At 39.6% G+C, this 16,710-nt stretch overlaps 1 protein-coding gene across 8 annotated transcripts in view; it reads right to left on the reverse strand.

The window, feature by feature from the left end:
• Positions 1-16,710, reverse strand: part of ENPP2 (ectonucleotide pyrophosphatase/phosphodiesterase 2) — a 73,196-nt gene that overhangs the window by 31,038 nt on the left and 25,448 nt on the right. For all 8 annotated transcript variants that reach the window (XM_085053456.1, XM_085053455.1, XM_085053454.1 and 5 more), the window contains exons 5-10: positions 15,105-15,165; positions 13,749-13,846; positions 12,645-12,724; positions 11,348-11,467; positions 2,701-2,756; positions 489-554 (exon numbers count right to left, since the gene is read on the reverse strand). In XM_085053456.1, coding sequence (XP_084909582.1) covers positions 489-554; positions 2,701-2,756; positions 11,348-11,467; positions 12,645-12,724; positions 13,749-13,846; positions 15,105-15,165 — 481 coding nt within the window. The remainder of the gene's footprint in view (positions 1-488; positions 555-2,700; positions 2,757-11,347; positions 11,468-12,644; positions 12,725-13,748; positions 13,847-15,104; positions 15,166-16,710) is intronic.

The following is a 16,710-nucleotide window of genomic DNA, read 5'->3' on the forward strand; positions in this document are numbered from 1 at the left end:
TCCAGCCAACAGCATGTGGGAACTTGTGTACTAAAACACACTCGTAATTAAAATCTTAACCTTTTCCTAGTGCTCAGTGTCCAGTTCTATAACTGCCATTGTCTGTAATGTTGTTAACTATATTAGGCTCAGTAGGATAAGAACAATCCAAGCTAATTCATGTAACTACGTTTTTTTTTAAATAAGAAATAAATTCATGCGATACATTTATTTGGAAGAATCAAACTGCTGATGGTTAAGAGCTGATATAAAAAAAAAACCCAACAAAAAACCAACCAACCAAAAAAACAAAACCAACCAACCAAAACCACCCATATCCCATAGAACTCACACTAAACACAAACCCCAAATAAATCCTTAAATCAGTGATAGCCTGTAACAGACAAAAATAAATTTTAGAATTAAATTTCCCCTTGCTCTTCCAGCTACTTATAAGGAGAAGACAAACTAGCAGTTATGCAACAGCAGATGACAATAAGTGAAATTACCTTTCATTGTCTGGAAGGGTTAGCCATTGAAGTATTGTTAATATTCTGCGCTCATGGGGGATGACACTGGACCACAAAATACAAAAATATACTGTGTTATCATAGGATACAAAAAGCATCAACAAAACCTTGCTACGAACTGATTCCAACATGAATATAATGTATCATAATAAAATAATTTGCTTTTAGCATGCTGCATCTTCTTTGTTGCTAAATACTAATTCCTCATTTGCTAACAGAATCACATCAGACTCCTGGATGTCTACATGCTCCAAGAGAGAGATGATTAAAAGTTTCCAAATGTAGTCAGATCTCAAAGCAGTAAATCTAACTCTTCTAAGAAGGAGTAAATAAAAGATCCATTCTGGTAGCTTTAACTCACATGAACATTTTGTATGCCAAATCATGCTGCCATTGGATAGCTGGCACAACTAAAATCCACTGCATTGCTCACAGCAGTACAGGCTTAAATAACCACCCTGATCTGGTAGTCTTGCAGACACTGGAAAAGTTTCCATTGCCTTAACAGTAGCTGAACTAAGGGCTAGGCTGGTGTGAACAAGAACAGAGCCATTTGAAACACCAGGCCAGCAGCACAAGGACTTGAGCAACCCTCACAGCTTCTCACTCTGCAAAACAGTCCCATCCTACTTTACTGTTTGGACAGTGATTGCCATTCTCACTTGGCTTCTGAGGCCAAGTTCATGCTATGAGAATGACTAACCTTAGAAACAGCTGTTAAAATTACAAATATCTCATCTTAAGAAAGCTCTGCAGGTCAGTGACCACACATTTAATACAATAGCACAGTCAGTCCAGATTCCATGAGATCAATAGCAGAATCCCAAGGCAGGAATCAGACACCGCCATCAGTCACGACAATAAACTGAATTCAGCACTCTTTGGAAACCTCTGGCAGAGAAGGAGTGATGGCAACAGCCACTTGGAAATACCTTTTTTTTAATGCCTTGCAGACAAAGAGCGGTCCTCAGTTTCCAACTACACAGAGAACTTTTGATTGTAAGAACCATAAAAATGGGAATTTAGACTAAAATTTGAAAATAAGGCAACATTTTAAACTGGAATAATAATATCAGGTATTGGCCATTTTTAATATTTTTATTAATTATGTAGTATGAAAAAAATACATTATTTTAATTAACTCATTTTCCAACCAAAATCTTCTGAACGATTCTGTTTTCCTGAAAGAGTCCGCCTGAAAATTCTCTCAAAAATATTGTGTCTCAAACTAAATAATGCAGTTTTAAGGCATATATGTTTCATTCATATGTAAAGTGGCTGTGTCACTCCCTTACTAGTGCCATTCATACAACCTATTCTTGTCCACCTTCCTTACATTCTATATCCCCAAGCATGCACTGGCCAGGGTGTTTATGGAGACTACACAGCTGTAGAGCTTAGGAATCACATTTATTTCTTTAGTTTGTACAGCACTAGAGTGGAACTCAGTCAAATCTTCACCTTGCAAGCCTAAACCTATCATCAGCTTGCGGTGTGTTTTATTATTCCCTCCATGTGCTTTATGATATTTAAAAAAGCAAAAGGTATTATTTCTAATGGAATCACAAAAAAAACCAAAAAAAAAAATCCTTATTACTTCGCCCTTGCAGCTTAAGCATTTCCTTTGCCCCTGCAATCCTGCCACAAGCTGCAATAGAAAGACTGATCCACATGAACACTCCTCAGAACCCAAAATTTATCAAAATTCATTTATTTTTGATAGCAAAGATCCTCAAGGTTGTCTCTTAGGACAGGGAAATTGGATATCTTGCTCAAAGGACAGACTGCATTGTAAAATGAATGAATCAGACCTTTAAGTCAATTAGACTGGTGTTGTCAATCAATATAAGAGGACAATAAGAGACTTCCACACTCAGAGGACTAAGAAACATTGCTAGCAATACTAACGAGGCAAAAAACCACATTGTGAAATGAAAGACAGTAATTTTTCACATAGCCACACATCTTTTCTTTAGACAGTTGTTAAAAGTCACTGCATGAATCTAAAGCAGCAAACTGCAGCATCAGCTTCAGTTATCAGAAACACTGCACCAATGAAACAACAGAGGGTTACAGGTAGAGTCTCCAACCCACCAAATGCTTAGAGAAAGGAAAACAACTTAATAAACACTTACATTGAATTAATTCTGCATTATTAGTTAAAAATCTCCAGAAAACTGAAGGTACTTACATAGACCAGAAGAACGTGCCAGCTTTCACCCCTTGCTTGGCTGCAGTAATCCAAATCTAATGAGGAAAATATAAGAGGATTAGAATTGTGTTCAGATCTCTAATGACTCTCTGAAATCAAAAGAAAATGTTTTCAAGACACATTCTTCTACCCTGAGCCTAAAAGTGAAAACCGCAGTTTTCAACCTTGGCCCTAATTTGAAAACATGGAGTGAGACAAACTCTGTAGCAGTGGGTCAGCTGCCGTGCTGCACACTTTCACCCCTAAATCTCTATGTTGCTTTTAATTAAAAGCATTAAGATTCACAGCCAGAAATTCCTCCAGTCTTTAATTTTCAAAACCCAGCCATTACTCATCTGACCCTTTTAGTGTTCAGGTTTTGGAGAATACTCAGCTAGAAAGGAACATACTGATCAGTGTCTGCATAAATGTCCCTCTTCCCCAGAATCCTACAATCAGTAGCCATCAACAGAAAATGTGTTAGAAGAGAGCACACAAAAAAGGGTGCAGAATGATGAGGTGTTAACACTGCAGGGAGAGACACCTTCCTACATAGATGTTTAAGAACTTCCTGAGCTCACCCGAGGGGGTGATTGATGGAAATGAGGGAAAAATCTCCACGAAATTTTCAAACTCTTTTTTCAATCCTTCAAGTTCCTTGTATTTTTCTACCTATAAATCTGTTTGTAGCAGAAAGTTCCACAATGTAGGCACACATTGCGTGAGTGTTACATTTTTGATTTTGTTTGGTTTAAAACCTGCTGGTTTCACTGGGGTTAGGGTTCTGCTCTCACACTTTGAAACAGATTATTAATCCTTTCCCTTCCCACTTCTATACAACATTCATTATATTCCTCTATTTATTTCTTTTCAAATACGAGTTTCTTTGCTCTTTTCTCTAACGAAAGCCATACCATACTCCTGGTTATCCTCATCACCCTCTTTATCTTTTCTATCCTATGACTCTATCCTACAACAAGACAGGGGATTGTGAATGTCAAAACATTAGAAACGTCAACAATCAAGGAAAGCAAATGAGTTTGAAGGAACTATCCAAATTATGTCAAATCTCATTTCAAAAGGGGCAATGGCTTAAAGGCCAGCATTGTGTACAGAGCTAGATTATTTTCTCCTGTTATTTATGCATACTGCAAAGTATACACTTTGTGAGGAGTTAAAACAAAATATAGCTCCCTTACATAATAATTACAGTCTTTGGCTTACTTTAAATCAACTCTTTGAAAATACATTCAAAGTCCCTATACCTTGCTCAAACAGGCATTTCTAAACTGTCATCTGGACATGCATCCTTCAAATGTCATGCCTGAATTATTCACACATCAGTCTTAATTGAAATTGATTTGGCACAATCTAGTGAAAGATCATTTGCACAATGAGGCTAGAGTTAACAGCAATTAAATTTGGATATTGTAATGTTATTTATGGGAAAAATGGTCATGTTTGCCTTTCCATTGCCCTGGACACACTGCTTACCTCTCCGTCTTCTATTTCACCAAATCTGACTATACTCAGTCCAATAAAATTAAAATCACAACTCTAAAAGGTCATTTATTTTCATTTTATTCTAGCTTTTTGATAATGTATCCTCTTTTCAGTGAAGAATACATCCAGAGTAATGCTGTAGATATGGTGTTTTACTAAATATGTGCAGCAAGATCAGGAGCAGAACAGCCACGTGTTTGCAGCCCTCTCTTCATCTTCAGGTGCTTCTGCTCAAGAGTCTGATTTCAGACTTGGTTCATATTTGCATACACTCAAGCTGCCACCAAACAGGGAGTCTCCCAGCCATCTCCCCCTGCCTCTGCAGCCCCAGCCTTGCACCAGCACTATGGTTTGCATGGTGACAATGATAAGATGATGTGGCTGCATAGTAACTGCCAAAAACAAAAAAAAAAAAAAGCTTTGAATTTATATAGGAATTTTGGAGTTGTGATCGAGTAACAGGGATATTCTTTTCAATATCAGTATCACAGGGTATTAGCTCTGACAGGATGGGACAGAAAGATGGTAAGTGAACAGGAAAGATGAGCAACTGTGCCTACAACCCAGTGACCATGTTGCTGAGCCCACACACTGCAGTCAGAGGTGTGATTGCAGTGCAAGGATGCTTGCTTGTGCCATGTAAGTCAGCACAGGGTATATAACCAGCGTGGACACTGCATCTAGTTAAGGCAGTTACTTATTCATTACATATTCATTAGTGCATCATGGTATTCCCAGGTGAAAAAGGGCCCACACTTCAAGCAATTACATTTTCCTTCACATTGCAGATTTATTCATAGAGAAAAACCCAGTCGTGGCAGAGAAAGGAGGTCAAATAGACACATTCAGCATGAAGTGTGTGTCAGCTCCCACCACTGCTATACTCTGTCTCCTTCTACTTGCAAAACCATTGTCTGCACAGCATATTTATTTTTCTTTGAAAAAGCTGGTGTTCCTGCAAAGTCTAAATGATTACTGGGATATCTTTGGGAATATAACAAACTAAGCATAGGGAATTCTGTGTTTCATTTTACCATCTGCAAACTCTAGTTTGACTTTCTAGTGCTTTGTCCCACACAGGCCCGAACTGTCTAAATGAGCCCTGCCAAGTTCTACCTCAGCAGCTGAAGATGTCCCATGCTGCTCCTGTCTTAGCACAGCTGAATTCCCCCCTGACCCCGTGTACTTTAGGCAGTGATTTTAAACATGTGCCAAAAGACACTCTCCCCAGCCAGGCAAGTAAAATACTTGTCATTCCAAAAGACAAACAACTGGATCATTGGTACACTGCCAAGGTAGCCAGCATGTCTCTGAGAAAGTGGTAGCTATTTTTTATTCTTGCACATCATGAATGTCACTTGAAAACAGTAGGCACACCTTTCTGCACCAGGGGTGATGCACGTAAGTGGAGATCACTCCCAGCAGGGCAGTCCTAAGAGCAGTAATGGCAGCCTAAAGGCATCCAGACTGGCTTCAGAGAGGGAATAACTGCACCTGCCCTGCTCCCAAGTACTTCACCTCAGGAATGCAGCCATTTACATTGGCATTAGCTGTTTAGATGAGTACATGTGTCTGCTGCACTTGAAATAAGATCAATAGCTGAGACAAGGATCTGTTAAAGTCAAAAAAATCAGCAAATCAAAAGGCCCATATCTGTCTACAACATCTGAGTCAAGTCTGAATGACTCCATCCTGACTTTGGCAGGCAGAGCCTGATTCAGCTCAAGCTTACAACAAACCACTACTGGACCTCTGCTCTTCTTTGCCTTTTAAGGGGAAGGGGAAAAAAACCCCACCATCAGCCCTTTGATTTATTTAAACCCAAATTAAGAAAATTCAACACTATCCACCATCATACCTAAAAATGCTACTCAGGAATACATTTGCAGAGGTGTCTTTCAGCATGCAGAGAAGCAGCTGCCATCGAAGTGGAAGAATCTCTATTTGCATTGACCAAGCTCTAAACAAAATACCCAGCATGCTTCAGAGTTGTGACAGTGCTGATTAATCTGATGGTAGCTATTTCTACTAAAAATACCCTTTGTTACCCAGACCCCTAAGTGGACAGGCAAAATTAGACAACAGACTTGAGCAACTGATGGGAGCACATAAATTTATTTACTACTTTGGCTATAGAATAATAACTCCACCAGGAATGTTGTCAGCAAACTCTTACTACAGCCTAATCACCAGTGAACACCTCTCACTGTCTTTAAATTAAATTCATTGTCTTTCAAGGCAGACCACAAGTCGTGCTGCAGGGCAGAATGGAAAAAAAAAAGTTACCAGATGCCCTCTCAACCCTGTCCATTCAAAACAACTGAAATTAAGAAGCAAATAAGGGTTATTGTTCTGCCAGGTCAGTACCCTTTGTGAGCTTATGTAATTTATTTGCCATACATAAATACATTTGGTTTAACTGGTAAAACGTTAGAATTTTATAGTCATACATTTAACTATGTCAAATATCCACTCTTGGCTTGCATAGGGGACAAGACTAATTGTATTCCAAACTATATAAAGGCCATATTTCTGCATTAATTCACGTAAGCAGAGAGAAGGGGAATAAATATTTGAAAAATAGTAAGACCAACCACTCTGTCTTCATGCCATGCCACAGGAAATCAACAATATCCAGGTTTTCCAATACAGAAAGACCTGTTAAATTGTGCATTCACAGATTCAAACCTAGTATGCTGGCAAGTGTCCGAAGAAATTATACACATGCTTTCCTAGATATGTAGGAAATATCTCCTGTAAGTTGAATTACTTTTATTTTTTTACCCTCTGTATTGAATGACTACAATTCTCCTTTACTTATGGGTGAAAGTAGACAAGGCTAAGCAATAGGTTAGGTGTCAATGCCATATGGAACATGGAAGTCCAAGGCTCTCTCTTCTTATTACTACTGGACACATTTGTACAAAGGTACTTCACCCCGAGTTATTCAAGACAGCTGTGGACCTTTCTTTGAAAACCTGCACAGAAAGTGGGACACCTCCCTAGTTTTAATCTTACATGAATAAACAAGAGCCCACAACTTTGCAAATGCTGCCCAGTCTCTGTAGCACTATTAAAGGGTTGGCAGCAGCAGCACATCTTGGGTCAGGGCTGATGGGAAGGACAGCTCTGAAGTCCAATCTTGGAACAAGTTGTGCAAGCTTGCTCCCACCGACCAAGCAGGGAAGGAGATTCCTGTCAGGAGCAGAGGAAGCACACACACCCACTGCAGTGGAGAGTTGGTAATGCAAGAGTGGGAAATCCTTTCCACATCCAGGCAAAGGTGGGAAGGAGGAAATCACAGCATTTCCTAGTAAAGAAATGTGTACAAGACTGGTGTGAGCAGGTAGAATTAACACCACTCCTGCAGTGTTTGCAATTTGTTCTGCCAACAAGGTAAAATGGAGTAGCCTCCTTCCACACTTCTTACAGGACACAAATGTTCTCACAGACTTGGCAACTAAGCATTGCCTTCTTGCCCAGACAGAAGATTTTTGGTACATGAAGTCTACTAAATAAATAGACAGACTCAGAGTCCTGTTGCTTGTTCATGGCACAAGCTGAATAAAAAGAAATACTTATAAAACGGAATTATAGACAACTCTCCTGCTTCCCCTACCAATCAACAAAGTGTTTGCAAAACCTGTTCAGGATGGAAAGGCAGATGACAGTTTTCTGAAGCTCCTTCTGTAATCATTAGACAGGCAAAATCAACAGAATTGCAATACTGGCTCTATTCTAAATACTGATATATTAATTTGGATAAATCAGGAATATCAACTTAAGGTGCAGGGTGATGTCAGCTAATGTCCACAGGCATACCTTGAAGACTGTAAAGACAGCTTCACCACATGCTGTCTGTTACTTAGGAATGTCATGGCCATGTTTAAGGATTAACTCAACATCTCAAGCTGGTACCTTTTTGAGGGTTGTAGTCTTTAAAAGGTTGATAGTGCAATTAAAGCCACATAAAAGGCACCCTAAATATCCATCAATACTCTTATAATTATGGTATTTCTGAAGACAAAGACATCTTTCGGACTCAAACTCAGATCCAAGCCAGGTTGCCTTCTGAAGGAGTCTCTCTGTCCCATTAACCACAGACCAGCAGTTTTATACCTTTCATCTTATGACCTTGGAGAGGCCAATGGGTTATTTCTAAAGATCATGAAAGATCACTAAAAAAAAAGCAATGTATTGTCTGTACTGTAAGCCTAAACCCCCATCAAACCAAGACATGGAAAACTACTGCTTAACAGAAGCCAAAGACAGCTGGGGCCTAAATTTAATGCCTAAAGTTACTTGGGATGAAAACAGAATGTCAGTGTCATGAAAAATGAGCAGTCAACTTAGTTTTTCCCCATGGGCCCTGATGCTCACCATTTCTGTGAGATGCTGTTGCAGTATGAGGAACAGTTTTGTGGTTGTTTCCTATGAAACACTTTTGTTTTGAAAACAAGGTGGTTTTAAGCTTATATAATAAATCAATGTTGTATACTAAATCAGGAAGTCACATAACCAGCTACAGCACCCTGAAACACTTCCAAGCTACTTTCTCTCTGCTTCTTCCTTTCCTAATGCTATTAATTTCTCATAATTCCTGGAGCAAAACCATTCAAATACTCATCTGCCAAATCCCACTGATGTCCGTGGTAATCTGACTGTTTTCCAGCAAAAGACCAAGTATTAGAACAACTAAAGAAAGAAAGACTACCAAACCCCCCACATTTTCATAAAGCCAAATACAGCAGGCTGGTTTCCAGGAGCAGGAAAGTATTTCAGAGATTATCAATTTAAATTACATTCTCTTCTAGGCAGTTTTAACCATAATACAAGGCTGGGAGTCTCAAACACTTTTCCTCCTTCTTACACAGAAAAACAGCAATTCTCAATCCTGTGCAAACCATATCCCACTCTGCAGCTTTTGACTACTTCAGTTTGAGACCCTAAAAAGAGCCAGCTGAATATGTGATATGACAGACAGGACTCCTATGATACACAGACCAGGTAACCGTTCCTATCCCCCTAATCGTACTGTCTTATCTTTCAACACCCAGCTATTCTGGGCAGTCTCCATCATTGTCATATTTGAAGAAAGTTATCAAAAGGAGTTAGAAACTGACTGTATCTAACCAATACATAACTTCTCTTATAAAAATCTGCAGTTGTCTTATCAAATGTGCAATTCCTGCACATGCAGAGAGAGCATAGTTTATAATGTATTTCTGCAAGAGATCTATCACCTCCTTACCCAGCCATTGTGGCCACTCTATCAGGTTTGCCAAACTTATGGGTTTCCCTCATATTATGTGTACAGGGATTATATTATAGCGCTTCCTCTGTGCATTTGCTTCCAATTTGCCAAAGATGTTTGAAGCTTATTACACTATGTGTGCTTCCTTTTTAACAATTATTCAAAACAACTAATTTATCATCTCTGCTTGGGTAAGCAACACCCCCCATACATACCCCATCCTGAGGATTTCATCCAACATAAGGTCACCCACTGTTGTGTCACTTCCTTGAACTCTTTTCAGATGACATTTTTCACTCAAAGTCTTTTATTTGCTGGAGTAGCATAGGTGTGGGAATGAACAATGCCACCCACACAACTCAGCAGGTGATGAAGACACATATTGTACTTCTGAAGTATCAGAGTTTGAAAGTAGGGACATTTGTACAAGCCCCAACAGTTAGTTCTCCACTAACTCCTACCTAAACATGATTAAGGTAAGATGCAGAATTAAATTCACGATGCTTAATTAAATTCCAGCTTCTTAATGCGTTGTCACACAGCAGTTGAGCCACAGGATTGTATATGAGCTCAACTCCAGGCTGCAGCAGGTTTTAACTGTGTGGCTCTGGCCTTAGCTGAGATAAAGAGGTTACACACTTTTGTGTTTTCACTGCTCCTAGTTTTGATCCTGATTCTTTGCTCACATCTGGATAGATAATAGGTATGTTCCTCACCCTCTCCACTCCTCACCACCCATGCCAAAAGCCAAGCCAGGTGATAGCTAGACAAGGCAGTGCCTACACTCACTGACAAGATTGTGCAACAGCACAAATACCTCATTCTGGCTCAGCTACAGCCAGACACATATCTGCCTGCAGCTCTAAATTGCCTTGTCTAACATTTGTTGTGGACTAAACGACACGCAGCCAATACACATACTTGCTAAGCCTACAACTATCCAAGTAACTTCCTTTAGTCTCTTGGCATATTTCTCTCTTAAGAGATTTGGGGGATGATACTGATCAATTTAGCAAGCAAATGACAGATTATGGTGTTCCCAAACCCGTTCTGATTTCCTCAACTCTACCATCCTACTTTTTTGTGAGGGTAACTGGTCAGAGAGCATTTAAACTATAGTTCCTAAGCAATCAGTGCAATGAAATGTGCATGCACCCTGGTTTCTTGCACTTAAAACTTACTGGTTTTATTTCTGTTGTCAAAGCAAGCCACCACAACATGTACTAACAGGGGAAAGTGTAGCAGAAACAAGGAGACTATCCTAGCTGTAATAACAGAATATTTTGAAGGACTCCATCTCCTTGCCCAGAATAAGGATTCAGAGCTAGACAAACCAAATTCAATACTTATCTAAGAGACTAAACCTAGTTCACCCTCTGCTGCTGTACTCAAGGCAGAAATTAATTCTCAAGTTTCCATAGCCTCTGCAGTAAGTCAGGTAACAGTGATTACTTGTGGACTTAACTAATAGTTACAAAATTGTGCCATGCAACGCTGGCAAAATATTTATACTAAAACTGCTCAAGAACATTACTAGTACAAAAACCCGAGAAACTTAGAATGAAAAGGAAACATTATGCTATAGTAACAAAATTATAGTGTTACACTGCTGCCTCAAGTGAGGGGCTTTTCCTAGCTGCATCTAATTTATACTTATCAGTACAAGCACCTTTCCATAGTCAATGGATTTATTATTCTGAAAAGCAAAAGCCAACTAAAAACATTACATTAAACTGATAGACAGAGGGGCAGCCAGGGTGGGGGGGAAGGGATTAGGTACAAATTGTTCACATATGTTTTTTTTAATTATTATTATTGGCTATGTTCCACAGCACAGGGGGAGGGGAGAAGAGGGAGGATGAAAGAAGGAGGAGGGAATTTGAAACTTACTGGTTGACCTCCCCACCATCTGTGATTGAATTTCTCTCGCCCTCGAAGACTGAAGCTGGCATCAAACACTGGGTCATACATCGAATTGCCAACAATCCCATGTGATTCAGGATAGAGTCCCTTTGTGCAGAAGTAGATTAATTAGTAAAACCCTAATGCACACAAGTGCAATGCTTTGTAGCTATTTGCAAATACCACTAAATTATTTTAAAGTAAGTATCTTTCTAACTACATACCAGAAAAGTTTTTTTATACTTTCAGATAAGCACATTTAAATCTGGCTGTAGTCATGAAAGCAGTAAGAGACTATTGAATTGTGCTAAAAAGCATAAAAACTCCTGTTATTCAGTACTTTCAAGTTTTTCACATTGTTTAAAAGTTAGTTTGAGGTCATCAAAGAAAAAGCAAAAATGTATCAAAAGAAGATGGATTTGTACGTTCAGTTCCTCTTCATGAACACCCTTTCTGGACACAGTAATTCATTCTCTGCCTGCAAGAGTAACACTTAGCATTTCCATTTTACAATATTTATCTTCATGAGCGTTTCTGTGAGATAAGTTATTTCCAAGAAAAAATACTGAGCCAAGTCACCCAAAACCATGGCTTTATATCACAATTTGTCCTGCAGTAAAAGCAATTTAGGGAGAAGAGTGGAAAATTCCTTTCTCTGGGCCCTCTCCCACCCCAACCTATTCTTTCTCCATACCCTCCTGTCTCATCCAAACATTTGTGAGGTGGCTGCACCAAAAAAGGAAGGTGACACAATTGCAGCTGCAGGTGGAGTGTCACACAGGTGCCAGGCTGCCAGCCCTGCCACCACAGCACAGCCATGGCACCTCTCACTGCCACTGCAGGGCCAGCAGAGCATCCAGACACACTCAGCAGCTGCACAGTGCAAACTGACTGCTAAGTCAGCCCCACTGACTTCAGCTGCTCCAGCAAAGGAACAACTGCTGGTTGTATTCTGGGCAGGATTTCAGGGGTGGTTTTTTTCCCCTTAGGAAAACTTTGACCTGTAATTACACAGCAGTACAAATAACTAAAAAAGCAGGCATAAGAAAGCACAGGAAAGCTGTCACAGTGTATTATAGTGAGATACACTGCATTTCAGCACTCCAGAGTAGAAGAAAATACTTTAAAACTCTTTCTTCAAAATGAAGAAAACACTTAAAATAAATAAATACCAAAAAAAGGACAGACATAAAGACACATATTTTTTAAAATCTTGATTCCCATAACCACCATTTCTATTCCACTGCAACATTTTATCATGAAAAAATCCTTTCCAGGGACTTACAGTAGCAAGGGTGTACAAGTTGGGGAATGTTTTTGTAGGGTAGACGGGTCGCATATAAGGAGAATGTGTTCCACAAGATCCTGAAAAATCAATACACATGCAAATATGAGGAAGCAAAGCTCTTAGACATGGAAAATGAAACCAGAGAAAGTAATTTCTGTGACTCAAAATGATGCAGAAACTAGTTAAATTTTAACTAATTTAAATGAACTTTCTGCTGCTTAACAGCAGTAAGGGCACTAGTAAATCTGCTCACGCACTCTTTGTACTTCACACGAAAGAACTGAAATAATGTGGCCAGGTGACTACAGAACCAGCTACATTCCCATAGACTCGGTTTTTTCCTGAGCTAGTCTCCATCCAGAGTCATTGGAAGTACCTTTTTAAGTAAAGCAACATGAGAAAACACAGGTTTATTTGAAGTGACAAATACACCAAAGCTGCAGTTTCACCCTGGGCTTTGTGGTCTCAGCCCCCACATCACAGAAGCATTCAGGTTGGAAAATACTTTCAAGATCATTGAACCCAACCATAGCTGGCTACACAAATATGAGGATCAGCACATATACAGGAAAAAAACCCAATACCTTTCATGAGTATGGGCACACACACACCAACTACCATGCAAAGCAGAGAGGCTCACATAAGCAGTGCATCCAGTACTCACAAACCCAGGGGGATGCCAAATTCGAGAGAAGTGAGTGGAGGGCATGTCCCCAGCCAGCTAAGACACATCCAACTACAGCTCATGCAGCCACTTATCCACACCTCTGATATTTCTGAATCAAGTGGAAAACTTTGTAATTTTCATGAAAAATACAACTAACCTGTAAGTGTGCGTGATACGTATCATGTACTAAAGATGCTTTTCTTTGCTGATAAAACCTCATGAAGGTCACTTATTCTGAGCAGCATTTCCCAAAGCAGCAGCTGTGTGCTGCATTAATCAGGGTGCTTTCAAGTCACCAATTGATACCATCTAATTTAAAGGGGACCTCTGCCATTTCATCTCCATGCTGACCCTTCTATTCCTCAACGAAGAATGAAAGAACTGGGCTGCAAGAGACTGTCTTTCATTTATTGAGAGAAACTAGATGTACTCACTCAGTTTTTCAATATTGGGCATGACCTTGTTCCCTTTCTTCATATATGACGCACGGAAACCATCAACAGAAAAGATGATCAAAGGAGGACGGACAAAGCTAAAGGCAAAAGCAGCAGCAATATAAGGCAACATTTCAAAACTTCAGTTTTTTCAATTTCCGCTCGCTCACTGAGCCTCCAGGAAATCTACAAGTTCAGTTACTATATAAACTGTATAGCTATAGTCTTTAACATACTTAACAGACCAACAGAAACTGATAATCCTCACTCAGTAACAGCCAGTGTTCACTCAGTCAGAAGGGCTGATACCCAGCATAAAAGACATCTTCCCCAAGCAGCTAAAAACATATAACCCATAAAAGCAAGTGCTTATAGAAGGAAAATTAGTGTGCACAAGTACCCACCCCAGCACACAATGTCTGGGTTAAAAATCACATGTCTCATGATAGCTGGTCTTCTTTCTCAAACAGAAGTCTATGTGGCATTTTGAGTGACCTCAGAATGAACTGTGCCTCACAATTCATTTAACATACTAAAGATGACAGAATTTCATGTCCCTTTAATACCTTTTTGATTTACTATTGCTACTGAAAGTTAAGCCCAAGCAGGCAGATATGTGTCACAGATGGACACACCTGGGTTTTTAATGTTTGCCACCTGCTGGAGGGATTAGCAGCTGTCACTGTCACCAGGAGAAACTTCTCCAAACCATCCTCTTAACAGCACAGGCTGAGCTGCATCCCAACACAGTACTCAAGCAGCTGTTTACCTTTAGGGATAATAGTGAGACAACTGCTTTCAAAAGTGCTTACTTTCTCCATGTTACTCATGTGCTCAAATACAAGCTAAGTCAAGCCTGTACCCCACTGCAATTTAGAAATCCTTTTATTTAAGAACATAATCTAAAAGCACAAAATTTCATTTGAAAGAGAAATGGCTTGAACTGTGTTCACATATGGCTTAACCTGAATTTTACTGAAAGTAGAACAACCTAAGCCTTTCCACTGACTTTAGAGGAGTCTGGCTACCTTCCCTATGCATGTAAATGAAGCAGGCAATACCAGCAGCAGGTGATTGAAGACCAAGAGTTCAAACCCACGTATCATACACCACCACTCACCCAGCAGCTCAAAGGCAAATGCACTACAATATTATGAGCCTAAATAACGGCAAATGCATTACAATATTAGGAGCCGAAATGTACAAACAGTGAAACCCAGGAAAGCATCCAACCCACAGTCATTCACCCTGCATGACAGGGCCAGTGCAGAAATGTGGTGGCCAGAGGTCCAGGGCAGAGCTGGGGACCACTGGCTTTGCTGCACTTGTCTTTGCAGGTGCAAGCAAAACACTTACCCTGCTGGACATTCAGGAGCCTTTATCTCTTCACAGTCATCATCCACCCAGTGGGTTTCTCCTACCAGAAAAGTCACATTAGAGTTTCAAAAAATATGAAAATCTGTGGATACAGCTACAGGTTTCACAGAAAAAAAAAATATATATATATAGATATATATATATAAAAAAAGTCTAGCTCCAGTTAATGGACTGACTTGTCATACGTCCCATGAATGAGAACTTCACAAAGCTGAACAAGTGATCTGGTTATATTCTATTCAATAAAAATAACCAAACTAGCACTTCTACAAGTAGCTCTTAAAACTGGAGTTAAAAGTGTCCTTTTGACCGCAGGAGACAGTGGTAATGCTTTAGGCACAGTGGTCATCTATTTTAATTTTTTTATTTTTGATCTGTCAAAAACAGGTAGTGCTGGTTCTGGCTGTGAATTCCTAGCCTCTTCCCATCAGTTCTGATGTCTACATGAGCTGATTCAGCTGGCTAAAGACACAAAATAAAATTCATTCTGGGGAAGAAAAACAACTCTAAATAGTTTCCAGCTGGTTTAGAGAGATGATCTGCTCATGGATCAGGTGAGACTCAAGCTAAAAAAAGCATTAAATACTCTTTCAGAGCTAGATTAGTTAAAATTACTTCATGTTATCAACTATTTTCTTAAGGTTTTCACTGCTGAATACTGTCTGAGTGGCTCATGACTTGCACTTTTACTGGTCAATTGAAAAAGAACAAATTATTACCTAACAAGCCTGCTTCCTGAACCTGGCACTATTAAAGGAATGGCAGTTCAATCAACAGAACAAAACAAAAACCACCATAGAAAAAAACTACAGGAAATGTGTGCTGCAGCAATTCCAACTGACCATGACAGGAGGTGGAGGGACAATTTCCAAGAAAAAAAAACAAACACACTATCCTCAGATAGGCAAATGCTTGAATAAAGAGGAAACACTGTTCTCACATAAGGCTTATCCTGTCAGAGTTCCAGGGTTGTTCAGATCGTTTGTTATTAGCCAATTAAACAAAGATTATATATATATATATATATATATTAAAGCTGGAGACATAGAAACTCCTGTATTGACCCTTGTGAGAGGGAGCTCTCAAAAAAGGCAGGAACTGGAAACTATACCAGTATTTAAGTGGTCTCAGCTTCAGGTTTCTTTGGGAAGGGGAACGACAATCTACAGGGATTTGCTGGAAAATATATACCTCGTTTGGATTCCCAACAGCAAAACCCAAGTAAACAAAAAAATCCCGTGTTCAGTGTATGGATGGATCTGGAGTATTATAATTTTGTGAACACATGCATTTAGCTAGAATGGTGAAACAATTTCAAACCGTAACCCTTGCCCCAGTAAAGCTAATGAATGAAAAAACCTAAGAACTAGCTGAGGTACAAAAGCAAACACCTGTAGAGCTCATTACCAAGGATCAGAAAACCTGCTGTGAATGGCAGCCACACTAGACAGGCAGGATACACTCCAAAAGAGCAGAGCAGTTCATGAAAACTAAGTCTTCATAGCCCATCCAGCCGCCAAGCAGTGCAGGCTGTTCTGCAGCCACGGTGTGTCATGGTCATCTGAAGCCCACGCCACCCATCTGA

The sequence above is a fragment of the Lichenostomus cassidix genome, chromosome 2 (assembly GCF_008360975.1).
Source record: "Lichenostomus cassidix isolate B80296 chromosome 2, HeHo_3.0, whole genome shotgun sequence".
Taxonomy (NCBI): Eukaryota; Metazoa; Chordata; class Aves; order Passeriformes; family Meliphagidae; genus Lichenostomus; species Lichenostomus cassidix.